This window comes from Pelmatolapia mariae, linkage group LG22, assembly GCF_036321145.2.
Source record: "Pelmatolapia mariae isolate MD_Pm_ZW linkage group LG22, Pm_UMD_F_2, whole genome shotgun sequence".
In the NCBI taxonomy this organism is placed as follows: Eukaryota; Metazoa; Chordata; class Actinopteri; order Cichliformes; family Cichlidae; genus Pelmatolapia; species Pelmatolapia mariae.
In genome coordinates, this window is record NC_086245.2 from 16,938,141 (window position 1) to 16,958,027 (window position 19,887).

The 19,887-nt window shown below is 38.7% G+C and overlaps 1 protein-coding gene across 1 annotated transcript; it reads right to left on the minus strand.

The window, feature by feature from the left end:
* Nucleotides 1-3,415: 3,415 nt before the first annotated feature.
* On the minus strand, nt 3,416-17,268 carry laptm4b (lysosomal protein transmembrane 4 beta). The gene is made up of 7 exons (XM_065470816.1): nt 16,995-17,268; nt 15,449-15,566; nt 12,194-12,267; nt 11,977-12,099; nt 11,639-11,737; nt 9,946-10,041; nt 3,416-6,343 (listed from the first exon to the last, which is right to left on the minus strand). Exons 1-7 carry the CDS (start codon nt 17,085-17,087, stop codon nt 6,269-6,271), a joined length of 678 nt encoding a protein of 225 aa, XP_065326888.1. The 5' UTR covers nt 17,088-17,268; the 3' UTR covers nt 3,416-6,268.
* Between the last annotated feature and the right edge of the window lie 2,619 nt (nt 17,269-19,887).

Sequence of the window (19,887 nt, forward strand, 5' to 3'; positions counted from 1 at the left end):
GCTGACTCGGGCCTTTTTTTTTTTTTTGTTGGTGCCCTAAATTGTAGCAGTTGCATCAGTTGTATTAAAAAGGAGAAGCCTGCTCTCAGGATTTCATCTGAGAGAGAGAGAACCACTCAGGGAAACATGAACAATTCAGAGCAATGGCAGATAGACAGGAGGGCCTTACACATGACAGAATAAAGGAAAGTTTGCCTGAGGAGCAGAGAAAGCAATCTGAGGATGACCATGTGATGTGATCTTAAGGCTCTGAGCACACTGGGTTTATCTCCCATAGACATGAACCTATTTTTAGAAAACGGCACATTTAAAAATGAGATTTTAACAAAGTTTCCAAATCTTTCTTAAAACAATGGAAATGTGCATGGACCAACTAAGTGTTTTTAAACTTTAACATCACCATATATGTTTTTATCATTGATCAGAATAAAAAAAAACTGTTAACCCCCACACATACCTTACATTCCCAGCAGGCAGGGTTTAATAAAAACTGGCTCTGGTTCGAGCCTTGAATGCAGCAGATTAATAAAGATGCCTTTCAAAGTGAGACTTTCTCTGCTGATCAAGGCTCCCCATTAAAATCAGAATTCAATTCACAGGTCTGGTTTTGACCTCTAGCACTCTGCATGGTGAGCATCAGCGAGCAAGAGGGCTCTAATCCTACCCAATGTTTCTGCGCAGACGCGGCGCATGCGCACAACACCAACGCCGAATTAACTCGCCGGTCCGAGTGTCAGGTGAACTGAACTTCAGGTGAGAAGTTATGACCTGCAGTCTATCTGGGTCAGATATAAACCAAGTTTAGGTGGAGTTTATTTTCGTTGTGCCAACTTTTTCCAGTCAGTTACAATAACTCGTACTGCGTACTAGCTAGCATGACGGAGTTTCTATTCAGCTGGGTGGGTGCTATGATGTTACTGATAGTGAACTTTATTTTATTCATAAGGTTACTCCTAAGGTTAGTTTATTCAAAGGCTTTATGGCTTTTCCTATAATATGGGCCGGTGTCTAGTCAAAAGCCAATTTTTTGTCCCAGTCCAGCCCTGCAAAGCAGCTAAAGACTCGTCATTATAAACTGGCATTCGGGTGGCGTTTTTTCTTCTCTCTGAATCCCTCGTTTCATTTCACTCATGGTATTGTTTTTTATTTTGTTGGTTTTATCTGATATAAAGCACGTCACAGTTTGTATTTTGAAAGGTGCTTTAAAATACATTTACTTACTGTGGGAAATATGGGACTGTGATCTTTCACATGTTTAATCAAATTACTGAAAGAATTATTTTTTTTACTGCTGTGTATACCATGAGACCAATTTAAAGCTATAATCAAACTGGTGACATCTGTTATAAATGCATACACGAACTTAGAATGGAAGTATATTGGGAAAATGTGTTTGATGTACTATTAAGTGCAAATTTGAATGTTTTGAGCATGTGGGCTGAGTGCAGTGCCTGAAAACCTGCTGAAAGATACCAATGATATAATAAATTAATCTCTTAGATGTTGTAACAGTAAGTTTGCTGCACCTGCCCAGTGACCCAGAGAGATACAAGCTGTCCATCATCCATCGAGTGCTTTGGCCCAGTTTTCTTCCACTCATTGTTTCTCTAAGCCATTTTCTCATTTCCCAATTAAACTGAATGAATGCTGCAGAATAAGATTCACGTTAGTGTGAAGAAGCAGCAGGATAAATAGAAACACAGCCTGCAGGGACCACATGAGTTTTTGTTTTTCTGGGATAAATGTCACTTTTTAACCGAAATAAAGTTCTTTGCTGCACATTGGCAGGCCCTGTATGTTATACTGATTACTTTTCAGTGGTGAAAAGCATCACTTACTCTAAATCTGAGTGGAAATTTACTGGGATCTTTGTCCATTACACTTCCCTCATTGTCAGGTTGCACATACCAAGCTATTTTAGGTCTCTCTTTTCTATCTAATTCAGTAAATCTATCTTTACTCGTTTTATCTGGTTAAAATAATCCTGAAAAACATTTTGGTGAAGAATTTCAGGATAGAGGTCATTCTGTACAAATCCTTATGCCAGATGTTGAAGATACACACAAAAACAAGAAAGTCCAACCCTTTCTGGCTATTGTGTCCTTTTTCAAAGAGTCCTTTTGAATCAGATGTCAGTGCTGCAGCCCTGCCCTGGACAAGCAGTTCAGCAAGAAGAGGGACAGAATGTGACCCAGTTTATTTTCTGTCAGCGTCCCAGTGGCAGAAAGTAGGCAAGCTTGTCTGTCTGGGATCGCACCGTCAGACCCAAGGTAATGCCGGCCTCTATTATGAAGCATTTTAAATCCGTTCTCATCTGCCAGCTTGTTTGTCCACAGTTGCTCTGAGGGCCTTTTTTCTTCCTCCCAGTAGTCTCAAAACAAGGCTGCTTAAAGGTTTAGAGCCGCTGCTGAAGTATGAGGAGAAAAAATGCTGGCTAAGTTTGAAAAAAGCTCAGACACACACATAAAAAGACATATTCCACACTTTATTTAGATAGCCAGCTAATTTAAAGAAATACTGTTATGTTCGGTTTCAGCTCCATGTTTTTATTTTTGGAATCCAATAATCCAAGAATAGAAACATGAGGCTAGAAATCAGCTGGGATATATGATTCAATTTATCACTTGCTGTAGTGATTCCCAAAAGGAATGCCTTAGGAAAAGCACCGGTTTGATAATTTTCTGTATCAGCATGTTAAATGGACTCCCACCTCACAAAAAAAAAAAAAAAGCCCATTACACTGGGCTCCCATTCATCACAGTATATAAAACTAGTTTGAGCTCCTCCCATTAGAGCCAACTTTATTCTGATTGGCTGCTCTCTGTAAACAGATGGCCACTGACATCAATCAGAGCCAAGAGGAGAGAGAAACAGTTTAAAACCCAATGCAGAGATTATTTTCAAACAGGGTGAGCTCATTATTCACAACTGTGAAAAAAGCTTCTACAAATGTATGTCTGACAGAAAATATTAAAGTAAGGAGAATCTTAAGATGTTTAATTTAATTTCAATGCCTGTCTCTCACCAACGTGGCTGAATGTAGGTATGATGATACTCAGTGTATCAGGTCACATGATAAACTGCACAGGTATTGGTCTAATGTATTATCAGAATGAAGATATTAGGTTTGAAACTAGAGATGGACTAATGTTTCTCATTCTAGGGTTTCCTGCTAGATGAATAACAATAACTTACTACAAGAGGTTGGTGAGCATAAGCTGGTTATTGGAGGATGGCATAGGGTACTATTTGACTTAGGCTGGGGACCCTGTTTAAACTATTTAAACTTGTGGTGATTTTACTTTAGGTGAAAATCAATCAACACTTCCTGGAAAAAGAAGAAATTAAGTTAAAGCATAACAGCTCCTCTATAAATAATTTCCCCCTTGAAAACAGACTCAAATTCAGCACGGACTAGATGTTTTAGCTTTTTTTATTATTCAGAATTAAAGACGTGAGCTCATGCAGATCCAACAAGAAAAGAGAGGAGAACAGTCTCATAATGACTAATAAAAAAGAGCCATCAGCCATCCACTGGTCCAGACACTGTTCAAGCATTAAAGCCTGCAAAACTGAGCAGAAATTCTCCAGACTCATGAAAATGTTCACCTCTGCAACTTTGCAGACAGATTACACAACAAAGATGGAAAACACAAAAACAACCACAGATACAGCAGTTTTCAGTGAGTGCACACTGAGTTTAAAGTGCAATTTCATGTTCAGCTTTGTTGGATTTGCAGAAGCAGCGGCCATAATTCACACAGACAAGGATGAGGACAGATGGGCTGACACATGGCTACACTGTGGACTACAGTATTAGTATCAAATGGAACAAAACTACTTCATGGTGCACATACAGCTGTGGTCAGACGTTTACACACACTCATCTTGAACATGAATGTTAGGTTAAGTTTTTGCTTTTATAATAATATATTTGAGCTGTTGTTTTTCCAGGGAAGAATGATTATACAGCTTAACTCAGTAAAGCTCTAAGGAGAATTGTAGATTTGCACAAGTTAAAATTGTCACACAGTTGGGTTGTTCCAACAGGGCAATCACCCTAAACACACATGGATAGAGCAGGACAACCTTAAGCTTATGGAATGGCCTTCCCACAGCTCTGACCCCAACCCTATTGGAAATCTATGGACTACAGTTAAAAGTCAGTTCCATACCAGGAAACCAACCAATTTAAATTAATTTTCCTGCCAAGAAGAGTGGTCAAATATCCAGCCAGAATTATGCCAGAGGCTTACTGTTGTCTAACAAAAGTGTCTAGTTGAGGTACCACTTGCTCAGGGACATTTAACCAAATATTAGTGCGGCTGTATGTATACATCCGAGGCTGTGAGAAAATTCAAAATAAATTGTGCATCTAGTTCTTGTATTTTTAAAGTAACTAAAGATGCATGTTGTGCAATCATTCCACCCCAGATAAGAAAGAAAGTGTACTTTATTGATCCCCGTGGGGAAATTCCTCTCTGCATTTAACCCATTCACTCAGTGAAGCAGTGGGCAGCCATTGGACACCCGGGGAGCAGTGTGTAGGGACGGTACCTTGCTCAGGGGTGCCTCAGGGTAGCTGTTCAGGGGAATCGAACCCCCGACCTTTCGATCATGGGGCCACGACTCTATCTACTGAGCTATCCCTGAAGAAGAGTTCAAAGAAATCATTAAAAACCCAAAAGTACCAGGCCATTCTAAGTAGATGCAAACTTCTGACCACATTTGTATTTCCAAGCCTTACAAGTTGGTGAATGCACTGTTGCATAGACTGAATAATAAAATGTAATTCATGTAAACTGATTAAATACATTATATACTGTCTACCGACTGTTTTCCTCAACGGTTCTTGACAAAGGACAAGCATTTGCACTGTTTAACTAGCGTCATATAATGTGTACTGATTTTGTGTTATTATGCTGAACTACTGCTTTAGAGTCCCATCCAATGTTTTCATTTCAAGGAAGTCACCAACGCGGGAAACATCTCATCGCCACATGGGAAAACTAAATGTTACGACACATACGTGACCTAGGAGTTACATGATAATGTCACACGCAGGCAAGCGCACATAAAAATGTAAACACACACATAGAATCTGCATGTGCAGCAGCATGTCACAGAATATTTATAGGAAATGCCCTCAGCCCAGCTAAGTTAGCTCAACTAAAAAGATCAGCTCACACACCATGATCCATGTACAAAAAACAAACAAAGACGCAGTCGATGCTGTTGCAGCCAAAACTCGACCACAACACAAGACAGATGGGAACATTTCCACATATTTATCATTATCATTACTCACACACGTTTCTGTGTATTGGGTTTTTGAATGTGTGTCAGGTTTGTGCTAAGGTCTTCACTGGATTATCACAAACCTTTTCGATTTTGAACATACGAAGGAGGCGGCGAGGAAGGCAAAATGGAATACTGGGATTTAAATCAACGGTGCGAACGGGGTTTACGCGGCCAGTTGATGTGTTATGGGTTCACATACTGTGGATACAAAAGGAAGACAAGAGTAATTATCGGTCACAAAACCTTTCTTGAAATACTTTCCCAGCAGGACGAGCAACATCAGCACGCTGGAGATATTTTGTAAGAACAGGAGATCCTTTTAGTATTTGTGTGTTTTCTCTCAGTTTTTACTGTGATACAAAAACGTCTTACAAAAATTACATTCAACTAAGGAAATTTTTCAATTTCTGAAAAAAGTGCTTTTGTATAACTAATAATGTAAGTTTCCTTCTCGCTATTTTTGTTGCTTTGTCTCTATTCAGGTAGTTTGTTTCTAGACAAAACACTGCAAAGGAGGTTCACAGTAATGTGGGTTAACAGTTGGTGGCCAAACCGTTGCACTTTTCACGTGAAGAAAAGTGCACATTAAGTCAGGTGATCAAGGCGTGCAGGAGTCACTTCCAAGGAACAGCAGCTACCCAGAGGATTGGCTGAATTAGTGTGGGCGGTGGGGGTTGTAGTCTGAAAGCTTATGTGATGCTGTCCTTGGAAGAGGACAAAGGGGACGAGAAGAGGGGGCATATGTCACAACAACCGGGAGGGTGGTGGTGGTGGAGGAGGGGAGTAGAGTTTATGGCAATACTGGCTCAGGTCGGCCTAATTTACTCTAAAGTTGGCAGGAATCCAAGCTGGACCAGCATCTAAGACATTGTTTTTCCAACACGATGCAGCCAGCGTTGGAGTCCTACTGCTGTAAGGAGATGTGGTCGGAGGATTGGGGTACATAATCCAGCAGTGAGGGCATATCTCATGCCTCCATATACTGTGGGGGAGGCTCCTTCGGTGGGATGGCAACAGCTTCCTCGTATGGTGGCAGCAGAACCTGAAGTAAGAAAACAAAAGTAGCTGAGTTCCAAATCATCACTTAAAAACATGCTGACTCTTTGCTTTCACTTCCACTTGGTGAGTGCTTACACACAAGTTGGCAACATCCATTCAAACTGTGAGCGACCACCTAAATGCTAGGTGGCCCATGCAAGGAGTTTTCAGGGCAGTATAGACTTCTCTCTGAACAATAAATACAGAAAGAAGCCTCACACAACCACTCACCAGCCAGTGGGGAATACATATTTTTCCCTAGCAAGCAGTGGGTACCAGGGGATCGCTGACCAGTGTCTAGAGCCTGTGTCAGTTGAGCTTTAGCAGCTGATTTCACAGCGACTGCCAGCAACATCTAGCAATCTGTTGACAAATACTCATTTTTTCCCTGGCAACTGGTGATTGTCAGGCGGTTGCTAATGGTCTCTAAGGCTGTGTGACCAGAACCTGAAAGCGATGTGCTGGTACTGTCCAGAGCCTACATGTTGTACCCATTTACTGACAGCAGGGGGCCAAAAATGTGAACAACTGGTCCATGGGATGCTGTGTTTATGCTGTTGTTAATAGACAAAGAGCTTCACTGTAGTCAAACGAAGCTACAAACAATTAAAGCCGTTTACATTTAAAATGTACTGTAAATATTTCATATTGTACAGTTTGTAGAGGAAAGAGGAAAAAAAACTGAGGTACTCCATAAGAGGTCCAAGTTCATTTATATACAACAAAACCAGAATATAACCCAAATATAAACATTTTGCTTCTATAAACTAAAATGCAGTGTAATAAGATTACTTTAAAGTGTTGAAACTGGACACTACTTTTGCAGAATTTAAATTTCACCTGCTAAATATGCAACACGTTACACCATATCACATTGTAAAGTGGTATAGCTTCCTTTGGAGTTTTTCGTCTCCATCCAATAGACCCTTATTCCATACCCATAGAAGACAAGCTGCAAGGATAGCACACACACAAACGCACACACAGGGCCCTGCTTTACAGGCCAGGCTGCACTCTTCTCTCTATCAGAGCTCCTTCTCTGTAAATGGTGTTATAAAACCAGTACTGCTGCTAATTCAGTGAAAGTGTGAGAAAAAAAGAAAAGAAAAAAAGAATACGCTCTGAGGGGATGGAACTGTGAAACAGCCAGGGATGGCCGGCAAACATATCACAGAGAGGGTTTGAAATAAAGCAGACAAGCAGACAATTATGTAACATGTCCAGAAGAAGGGGAAGGACAGAGGTATATAAAGAGAAGGGACAGAAAAAAATCACAGAGAAAGAGAGAGAGAAACGACCCTTGTGCATTTTAATGGCATTTATATAAAAGCACTGCAGATAAACAGCTGGGTACTTGATGTTGGTGCTTGTAAAAAGCCATTTAGACACACCTCCAGCTCCATAACAGTAAAAATAGACGCAATGCTCCATTCAGCTGTGTGTGGACACAGGAAACGCAGCGATAAATCCACATCATTATTAAGGCCAACGAAAGCTATTTTAACCTGTTTATGTGACACAAATATTTGTTGAACTTAAACCATTTGTTGTCACATAGCTCTCTTATTGAAATTCACAATGCTTATGCTGCAGCCTTCAGGTTTTTCAGCTGTTCCAAGTCTTTCTTTTTTTTTTTTAAATAAATATTCTAAATAAATATTTGAATTTTTAGTCAACATTTATCCAACTATATACACAATGCTAAATTAATACATTTATATATACACACAGAGATGTTTTGGTTTACATTAGCCAACTAAAGTGTTTCTTTTTAGATTTGTTTCGTGTATTTAATTAGATGTTTAGGTATATTCATACATTCACTGAGATTTTCACAGGATTTTCACTGATTTTATAAATAATAAATGAAGGAATCTCTGTACGTGTCTCTTTGTGTTGACCTTAATATACTTCACATTTGCCAGGTGCGTTTCTGGGGACATAAAGAAGTCTAAAATTAAGGCATTGACTCTACATTTACCTGCTAATCCACTAGACCCGCTAAATTATTTTCTTTTTTCTTCGGATATATCTAAGAGTCAGTATAATTCTAGATTAAGTATTTGCTTGTTTTCTTAATCTTCTAATTTAATTCCACTAAAATAAACACAACTTGTTTCTCCACAGAGACAGTGGAGAGAGTGACTGGCACGTATCTGATAGTTGCTAAAAGGCCATATGATACACAATATGACTTCAGCCCCTGCTGGATTAGCTGCCGGGTGTGCAGTCTGTTTCACAAGGTGAAAAACGTCAGCAGCGTGCAGCAGGGCCATGGCGGCACAAGGACAAAGTGACAGATGAAGTGCTGCGTACTGAGACGACAGCGGCTGTGAGACAGATTAATGTCTTGTGTATCATCCTGGAGGATTACAAACGGACAAATGGAAACCGTGACTATGGTAAAGCCTTTCAAAAACCTTGTGAGTGATCGCTGATGGGGGGCATGTGGAGTGGACTATACCCAACTCTAAAAAGCCAGCCAATCACACCTCAGGACAACCTACAGGGTCTACTATACAGTGTCCCATCACTGACTATATACAGCATAAACTAACATTAAAGAATTTAAATACAATTACTAGCCACTGTATAACCTGCAATGCAACTTAAGTACATAATGTGACACAAGTAGACAATTTATACATTTTAACCAGAAGGCTCTTAATCACTTTAATTTCTCAATATAATAGCGCCTCACTGGTTAAACCTTACTATATAGTAATTATACATTTATATAAAAAAGTTGGACTCTACAAGATTTTATGCTCAACACATACCAGCTCCATCTTTGAAAAAGTCAAATTTATCCAACAAAAATTCGGTTAATTTCTCAATATAATAGCGCCTCACTGGTTAAACCTTACTATATAGTAATTATACATTTATATAAAAAAGTTGGACTCTACAAGATTTTATGCTCAACACATACCAGCTCCATCTTTGAAAAAGTCAAATTTATCCAACAAAAATTCGGTTACTGCCGTATTTAAAGAAACATTTTCAACGTTCACTTTGGTGCTACTGTAAGTTGGTTTCATGTACAGCCAGCAAAAACATTTTAAGAGACAATAAGTTCACTTATGAATGGATCACTTTGCTTTCTGCATTCTTTTTAATAGATAATTTAACTGAAATAACACAGACACTGAAGAAAACATCTAAATCTGAGGTTAAACAGTTACACTTTAAAATCTATAACCAGTAACCAATCTATAACCATTATTTTGTCTATATTATTATTTTGTTTATGTATTTAAATCAAAGTGACTTAGAGTTCTTTGATTTTTTTTCATTCTGAATCTATGAAAAACTCCTACTAAAATGCTCTACTGTGAAGAGTTTATATTTTTATTGCAGCTAAATAATCCCTGATTATTGTCGAGACTAGAATTTGATATATTTTAGTGAAGTTAATGTGTCAAACAACGAGATGAAAGTGACTTTTCTAAGTGTACATTTTTGCTAATATAATGAACAGAGAGCTTTCAAACCAAAGTGTAAAAATCAATGCTGTGCAAATGCAATAAAATGAAGTTCTGACAGCAGAGGGACTGTTAGTGTGTCCTTGAGGTGAAACGCTGGTGGGTGGCTAAGCGGACTCACCGTGGTGTCGTTTGTGGTGACATAAACCAGGACCTCCGTGGTGCCCCTGCCGCTCACATATCTGTAGCAGTTCCACACACAGCCGATCAGGTAGGCCTGTCACAGGAGGTGAGAGCAAACAACACACAATGACCTTTAGAAACACTCTTCATCATTACAGATGCTGCTTGCTGTGATCTCATCCATTTATCAACATTAGTCATGACGACGGCAGAGATGCATCATATTGCTGTTACAGACTGGTGACACATGGTGATTCAATTCATCTGTTAAAAATTAAGACAGTTTTATGTTTGGGCATTTTCCTGGATGTGCCTCTAACATTTGACCAAAAGCTCCTGTTTCTCTGAGCTTTTGCCTGCACTGAGGTTTGTTCAGCTTGGCAAAGGAAAAGGAGTTCCATTGTGTATGTGTGTGTGTATGTGAGCAGCCTGCTGAGTCCTCTGCCAGCAGTAAGAGCAACTAACAAGAAAGCCAAGCAGAGCATAGCCAATTACTTTAGCATCTTCTGAGCTGACCTCCTCAAAGAAAGCAACAATCTACATATATTTAAAATGCTGACAGCACAGCTAGCTCTACTCCTCGGGGATGTTTATTGGTTTTGTTCATCATTTTTTCTCTGCTCACTATTCAATATTTTTTTTGTTTGTTTATGAGGAAAATAATGAGTAGTTGCACAGTGGCCTGGCAAAATCTGCAGTTAACCATCTTGTCCTTTTACTTTGTATGCCTCTTCTCTCTCTCTCTCTTTAGTCACAGAAACATTCATCCATTCACATTTCCTCTGCTGCTTCATCTTCAGCTCCTTTCTCCCTCCAGCTTTTCCTCTTCCTGCCTGTGACATTTATGCCAAATGCAGTCAAGTGGAGGATGTTGGCTTTAGCAGGGACTTTAGCAGGTGTTTGCTATGTTCTGACAGCTGAATGTGTCCTTGAGGACTCACATCTGGCGTCTTTCCAGCAGACTCACATATGATCTACATAGAAGGCAGCAGCTCATACATACTGTACATTCAACCCATTAATATAAATGAGTTTCAATCCATTTTTCTTGGCAAACGGCACAGATCTATAAGCTCTTTTTAAAGCAGACTTTTTCAGGGAATAAGCAGCCAGACTATCCCACAGACTGAAAGCTCAAGATTCTAAGACATGACATTTATAACTCTTTTGCCTGCGAGTCCACTAGTGTGTCTTCCAGTGGCTGCTTCCTGTCATAAAATTCCGGCTCCGGCTTTGGATATCTGCCGAGAACACTTCTAATCTCAGCTTAGAAGGGAAATAACTTGATTTGATTGTACAGATGACTGCAACTTCATGCCCCATCTCGTCCAAGAGCCCCAGAGCATCGCTCCGCCTGGAAAATCATCCAAGCATTAAAGGAGAATTTGTTTGATGGGAGTTGGTTTCCTGCTGTCCCTGACCCGCTGCTCTCTGACTGTGTGATGAGCTCAAGAGGAGCATTTACAATAGCACATTCATTAAACATGCCATATGGTTGGTTCTGCTATGAGATGAGCACAGTGTGAGACTTAATTGCCTTAACTACACTACAATGTGAGGAACAAATGATAAAAGGACGTTTCCAGAGTGAACAAATACTCAGTGAGTGTTCTGGAGTATTTGTTTTCTGTGTATTTGTACAGTTTTACACGAGATACAAAAGTAAGCTATGCTAGAATATTTATCCTTACCTTGAAGGACAGGATGCAGCCGATGAAGAGGAGGACTGCAAAGACTAGGCACATGTTGTTGGTGGACATGATATCCTCTTTGTATGGAAATGTCCCCGGCTGGAAGGGAAAGTGGGACAGGAGAAGATGAAATACGTCAAATGTAAAAAGCAAAGAGAAATGTTGGACCTAAAACACACAACTGGCCCTTTAAAACATAAATAAAGAAATATAAAATAAAAAAATCTCAGTTAATCAGTATATTAGCACCTAATCTAATAACTAAGCATCTTAAATTCCCATTAAGGTGAAGATCGTTGTTAAGGTGGACATTTTAGTTGGAATGAAACTGTCCTCACCAGCTGCTGGAGATAGTCCTGCACCGTGTTGGGGTAAACCACCACACTAATGGCTACCAGTGTATTAAGGGCAAAGTCAAAGATTTGGTAGCAGAAGAATGGAATGATCCAAGCAGCGTGTTGCTATAGAGGAGAGATTCAGATCAGATAAAAACACTCTGTTAGTTTTCCCAAGTTCAGATTTGTGCTTGAAGGTCATTTGCTTTTGTTCACTCACCTTGTAAGCACCGTATGTCGCCATGCCACATATAAGAATCATGAGTAGGGATATTGCAGTGGCTATGCAGATATCTGAGGAAAGACAAACATACAAAGCAATGGCATGAGAACATGTCACCTTTAATGCTTTCTCTGAAAGACATTGTACTCATTGGTGATCAGATCAGCGACTGAAGAAATAAAGGCTTTTTGTGTCTTCTACTTTACAATTAAGCTCTGATGGTATAATGGTTAGAAAATATATGAAAACTTTCTGTTTGAACTATACACACTGTGTTGAAAGGGGCAGATTAGCTTTGTTTGATTTTTGTAGGACTAAATTAGACCAGCTAATCAGAGTTCGTTTTTATCTGTAGGAGTTTTTGATGACTTATGTTTTGCTCCCACAATAAATCCTGCAATTAATAGGCAACGTTAATTACCCTGTGGCCTCATTAAAGTAAACTATCCACACTGCAATCCTTTAAAATTGACCATACAAAACAGTGACAGGTAAAAAAGTCATATTTATACATTTATAAATTATAAATGAATATCTGGCCTCACACCAAAATTTAGCTGGGAGACTTAAAAAAAATTAAAAACATCGTTGCATTTAATACTAATTTGGGTTGCTAGGAATAAATTCAATTGTGAGTAGTATTGCAGGTTAAAAAGATATATTTATGTGTTAACACTCCTACACCTTTTCCAGGTTGTTTCCGTGAAATCCGTTTGGGGTGAAGGCTTTTCCGCTGAGGTGTGCTGGAATTTTTTAGATTAACATATATTCATGTCATGAAATGTTGTCACGGTAAATGTTTTACAAAAGAGAATATTTCTGATATCCAATAATACAGATCAATGTCTTCCAGTGCACTATCAACGTAGCCAGACTCCTGTTCACTTTTCCTGCTACCTGAAGCCAACCCAACAAACAAGAGAACAAGTACACCTTTCAATGCCAAGCATGACTCCAAACACCACAGATCACATGCTAGCATCTACATCACATACCCAAATACAGATCACAAAGCAATGCTAGATGCAAACTGGAGCAAATATGCTGATTTAAAAATACAGGCAATTGGAGGCTCTAAAGAGGACATGGATTTTTTTTTTAAAAAAAAGCACCTTAAGTAATTGCACTATCTTTAGCCCTCAATCTGCTTTGGACATAACACGATCAACATGTGGGTATCGTTATGCAAGAGTTGTCCTTCTCACGTTCACATTACAGCTGTGAGAATCCCTGATGCAAACACTCGTCGCTATCAGTGTAGCACTCAACAAACATCGCTAACATGTGGCCGAACCAGGATATCTGTGTGTATGTGATGGTGTGTAAGAAGGATCCCAGATCTCTACTGGGAGAAGCTATACTGACTAATAAGTGCTTGTACTGACAGTGAACTATATTAGTTATTATTCCATAACTTCACAAGCTTCACCCTGGTAACACCCAGGAACAGAAGACATGCTTTTAAGCAACACAGACACAGAGGTTCTTATATACCGCATATAAACAATAAACAATACACGCATACATAAACAGACTACCACTCTAACCAGTGCCACATAAGCTTTGTGAGAGGAGACTCTGTCAAGATGACCGTTTTAATCCAAAAGAGAATTAGAGCAGTCATTTTTAATCAGAGTAGCCGCTGACAGTATCTGTGGTGCTCCAGAGGCGACTGTGATGATGATAGCTGCTGGAGGGGAAGCACTGAAAATACACATGCACGCTGATTTGTTCTCTACGGTGCCCAGCTTACTCAGCTATGTCTGTGCTGAGAGCAGCGTTCTCAGAAATGAAGTGGCTGGCAGAAAGGACAGTTGATGCTACAGCTGCAGAAACACGTGGAGTTGCATGGACATGACAGTTGATTTTAATGAACACCAGCATACATTCATACACTACTGTTAATGAGCTACGAAACTGACGCTGCTGATACATATTGAGCATCGACTGATCATAACCATTCTTGGCTTCAACTTTGCAGAAATAAATGTTTAATTACATGCGCAAAACTACCGAAAACTGACTTTGAGGTAATTTGCTTCTAGCGCTGCCGTCTAGCTTCTCATGTAACATTTTCAGTTGAATCTCTCATGGAAAGAGATGAATGGAGTAAAGTAAACACCACACGGGTTTTCCTTTCTATTTCTTTATAGTTGTATAACTTAGTTAACCCCTAACCAACCATCTTTTACTTGGTCAGAAATAACAGGAAATTCCAACAGACACAAAATATGAAATTCTGGGTCAATGTCAATACTGGTACAGTCTATCGTTGTTGTTTTTAAGCATAGATATACAGCACTTTTTATACATATTTGTAAAAAATTATCCTTCTCAGCTGCATATTTCTTTGAACCTGAGTATGCCATTTTTAATAAATGTATAGTATTCATTTTTTCTTATGTTGTAAATTTGCTCTGTACAGTCTTCTTCTTTTTTAATGTTATATTCTTCACTTTTGTATGGCTCTGCATGCTCCATCTGTCTGTTACTTTGCTGCTGGAACATGTGAATTTCCCCACTGAGGGACAATAAAAGATATTTCTATTCTATCTTGTTCTTATTTTTCAACAGCAGCAAATACAGACAATTTCAAAGTCTTTCAGCTCTTCATCACACTGTTTTCCAAAATTTAGTCAATGCAAAATTTACACAACAAATAAAGATCTGTGCCTGCTTTTTTATTTGCTGATACATCACATTAGTTTGGCTATTTCCAGTCTGTTAAATAATGAGAGACAGACACATTAGCTTTTCTAGACATAAACCAATACATGCATAATCACTCTCTACAGGCTCATTCTGAATGAGAAAAAGTAAAAATCCACACAAGCGTTTTTGGTTCTACCCTTTCTGAATATGGCTGACAGCAAGAAATCCAATCAGTGAAATCCAATCTCTGAAGCACAAGAACAGGCCCTAACATTCACTTCTAATATTCAGTGGTACATCTGGAACAACCAGAAATGTTTGCTTTAAAGTTGCAACCAACTTTTTCTTTTTCTTTTTGAAATCTCCTATATATCCGCTAATAACTTTTTAAATTAATCAATCAGTTCCCTTGTGGATACAATATCAGAAAATTGTCTTGTTTTATATAATCAACAGCCCCAAACACAAAGCTAATCACTTCACAACAGCAAATCCTTAAACTGGAAAAGCTAAAACAAGACATGGGTTGACTTTGTACAGTCTGAATGCTTCGCTGAGGACATTTATCTTTTAATAACGGGAGGATTAGCTGCAACTTACTCGCATCGTCCATGACGTCGATGTCAGTTCCCAGCTCGGAGCTGGTAAGGTGGTAGCGGTACTGAACTGGGTCATTAAGAGCTGACAGCAGGATGAGTAAGACCACCGCATTGATGAGCTGTGAGGACAGGAAAATCAATATTACTGTTGAACAGAACAGTGCAGTTAGTAATGTAATTCACATAATGTGACAGCTGATTAGTAATGATAAGTTAAGATGCACTGAGCGAGTCAGGCAACTGTAAAATAACTCTTATTTTCCTGTTATACCTTCTTGTATTATTTATTAATGCAACTTGCACTACTCTCTTGCACAATATTTTAAAAAATCTTTTCTTTAATTTAACCTCATTTTTATTTTGTAATCACCTTTGTATATATGAAAATATTTGCACTACCTCTACCTCACACTATAAAGTCCTCACTATGCATCTATGGGACTTATTTATTGTTTATTTATTGTAGACTGTACTATTTATTATTCTTTATCCTGCTCCTGTAACACAATAATTTCCCTTTTTGGATCAATTAAATATCTATTTATCTGTCTTGAATGAAGTATCATTTAGAGGTAGGACAAGGTGTGGATATATTTAGGAGACAGGTGTTCAAAAAGATAAAATGACTGGGATTTTTTTTGTTACTTTAACCCCTGAATGGTTTAGGGGTTCTTTGGCGATCAGGGGTTACCCCCCCAAAAAAACAAACAAACAAACAAACAAACAACAAAAAACAAAAACAAACAAGGTTTAGCCCCTGTGATCAGTTTGACAATTGCCAGACAATAGGAAACAAGGTAATATATCTAAACTGCTTTCTCCCTCTTTCCTCATAATCATCACTGATTGTTAGAGCTCTAATGTTATGGGTGATTTAAGGAAAGTGGTATTGATGTACTGCTGAGCAGATTCAATACAACACACTAGAATACAATACAACAGAAAACCACAGGACTGGGAGAACAAGCTCATCGGTCTTATGTCACCACTTTCACCTCATGTGAACACATCTCATGGAGGTTTTTGTTGCTTTTTATGGCCTTGTTGATCAGTATTAGGCTCAAAATAAGGGAGGCTTATGAAGGTCGGGGATTTCACCAGTCTTACCGAACTATGTTTACGACTTTAAATTATCCTTTCGGGTGGGAAATATCAGAGGCAAACTATATTTAACCGGGTAAACACGTGGAGAGATGGAAAAGGAGGCATCAGCCCCCTAAAACTGTAAGCTTAGGATTAGCTTAGGAGGAAACACAAAAATAAAAAAGAAATGAATTTGTTAGACACTTTGTTTATATGCTTATATAGCCAAAAAACAAAAACAAAAAAACAACAGATGCTAACGGTTATTTTGCTAACATTTTTTAATTAGTTCATACGCTGGCACCCTGTTTTTAACATAAGTGAAAAACATGGCAAACAGATGGGAGTTAGCTGTCTAACTTACGTGACTCGATATTTATTAAATATTTTTAGAATTTGTCCCACATATTCAACCATATTTATTCACGTCTGTGACCTGACATGAAATGAAAAAAAGGACTTACCATATACCATATTCCCAAAATAATGGTGCCTGTTCGTACATGGCAGCAGAGGCAGCAGCTCGTCGAGTACCACCGGTCCCACGGCGAAATCATCTTTTTGTCCACACACTGAATTTCAGGTTATTTCATGAATGCCGTCGAAAACAACTGACTGGTCAAGGCTACGATAACCGAAAAAAGGTGGGTATAGATAGCGTCTTCGTTGCTAGGACCGCCGCCACATCCAGCGTCTGTTTGAGGAGATGTTTCAGCAAGTGGGAAACACAGAAGCAGAGAGCCGTTAATCTGGCTCATCCGGAGTCACGTGACCACAGGAGGATTTTTTTTTTGTTGGCCGGGATGCAAACGCTTCATAATCACGAAATGTTTCAGCAGCTCTTTGTTTGTCCAGTTTTATCTTCTATGACACATATAATTTAATTTCATTTCCTGTGTTAAAGCAACCAAAACGTTAAACAAAATAGTAGAAAAAAAGTAGAAAAAGCTCATCATTAAAAATAAGAACAAAACAATTCAACAGTTCAACGACCTTAAAAGTCAATATTTAGAATAGCCATCTATATTCTTCAACACAGCCATGAACTCTCTTAGGCAAACCTTCTTTTCATGTCTTTAAGTAGTCTTTAGTAATAGTTCTCCAGGCTTCCTGAAGGCCTTTTAAAGCTCTTCTACCTTTTCTTACCTTTTGTTACCTTTTTTGTCAACATGATCCCACACTGCTTCAATAATGTTGAGGTCTGGGCTTTGGGAACGCCAATCCATGACTGATTTAAATCAAATATTTCAAATATGGATTCCGCACAGGATCTGTGATTGCAGATTTTTTGGCATACCTCAGCCATTTGTCCCCGCTTCCCTTCACTATTAAACGTCAAACTGAGTTATTTTTTATTGATGATAAATGATGTTTTTTTTGTGACAGGCTGCTAGTATTACAGTAATACTGCTCGTAATACAGTACATACAACAGATACAATTCAAATTCGTTTCTTTGGTAAGATGTTATGTGTAGACAGCTCAGGTTCATCCCTTGAGTTATGTGCCTTTTTGTGTTTAAATGATTCACAAGTCAATGTTAAGTAGATTAACAGACAAAGAACATTCCTCTGAAAATGGTCAGGTACAAGGAATGGACTTAAAGTAAGAGAAAAAGCACTCAATGTCCAAATAATAACTCTGAAAGACCATCAGAAAGCCTATTGCTCAAGACCATTTCTAAAAAAATTCTGGAAAAAAAAGTGTGGCTATGCCGAAAACATTACTGATTCAACCCTGAATGAATTTTTTAAATATATTTTCATTATTTCAGCTTTCAATATATAAATTTCTAACTAAATCTGTTTAATCAAAAAAGCATTGTGTTCAGAAAAAGGAACAACAGGTCAAGAGAGACCGTCACGGCCCTCTTTTTTGACACCATATGCTTAACACTGAAACCAAAAGAGATAATTTCATTGCACCATTTATTTCTTGCTTAAACAAAAGCCTCAAAAAGCTATAGATTGATGTGCTTTCTGTAATGTTAAGAGCATGAAACTCCAGTTAATTTTGTGCCATTTTGTCTCTGTCTGTTTGTGCAAACATCACAGACCAAGCCTGACAGATGGGCCAGTGACCACAGCTCTGCTAAGCTCCAGTGGGTGGACAGCATCATCGGCACATTAGGGGATTTTCCTCTTCTGCTGCCATGACTTAACACCGATCAGACATGCTGGAATAAGACAAAATCTCAAAGTCATGGTCCCATTTTCCAGGCTGAATAGATTTTCCATATTAATTGTGAGTGTGTCTGAAGTTTTATTAAACAAAGGAACGGTTCAACTGTCTATTCTTTTTTTAGACTAGATGAGCAAGTTGCTATGTTCTTGTTTTAGTTTGTAGCTGCATCAGACCTCTGCATTTCAGACACAGGGCTAGTTTTTTTTTTTCAAAGCAGCATTAGCAAATGCTTTTCATAGCAAGGCTTTTAGCAACCACAGTACCATCCATTACAGAGTGGCCTTCTCTATTAATACATCTGCCTGTCATGCACACAAAAAAGAAGAACCCCCCCCCCCCCCCCCCACAACAATCCCCCCCAAAAAAGGGAAGAATGGGAAAAAACCATGATGGTCCACTAAAGTGAATGCGAATGGACAGTGAGCCAGAGATTGTGAGAGATTAAAAGCCAGTAAATCCTAAATGAACTGAGAGATAAAGGATGGAGAGAGATGAAGCGAAGGAGGTCAGGCTCTGTGAGCGTGCCACGCGACTGCCTAACCACATTGACGGATGCAGTGTTTTGGCCGCAAGAAGGTCACTGTAGCCAGGGTCTGACAGAGTCCTAACTAGTGACACAGATTTGTACTGTAGCAAGCAGTGAGCCTTCACTTTATTCATCCCAGAATTGGAATTACTTTGACGGCAAACAAACTACATTAGAAAGAAAATATGAACAACAGAGAACTGTTAACAACTGTTAACAACAGTAAACAGAGTAATGGTACCATTCAACATTACTTATTGATTTAGCCATCCCATACTTGATGGTTAACATGGCACTATTAGTAATACTATTTCTATGTTTCAATGTCACTGACTACCATCTGTATAGGCTACATATACCAGTATATAAACTATTAACTGCTAATATCAAACATGATATTTCTCAAAGTCTGCACTTGGATTAAAGTTTAGCTCTCTGGCAGAGTGAGTGCTTTTTAAAGGCTGTTTTTATAGGAGTAAAAAAAAAGAAATGTTGCGGCGTTCCACAAGGCAGTAGTTTGGGGCTACTTTTATTTTCAATTTTTTGAAAAGTATTTTGAAGATAATGTCAAAAAAGTATGCATGTTGATGATGCAACATGTGCATCACCTAAATTAGTAGTAGGGAAAATTTATGTGTTGGACTTGCA

Coding starts and splice junctions, on each gene's coding strand:
- laptm4b (XM_065470816.1), bottom strand. CDS start 17,087: ATGATTTCGCCGTGGGACCGGTGGTACTCGACGAGCTGCTGCCTCTGC. Junction 12,268..15,448: donor CGACGTCATGGACGATGCGA/GTAAGTTGCAGC, acceptor GTCTTTCCTCAG/ATATCTGCATAGCCACTGCA. Junction 11,738..11,976: donor AGGACTATCTCCAGCAGCTG/GTGAGGACAGTT, acceptor TTTCCCTTCCAG/CCGGGGACATTTCCATACAA.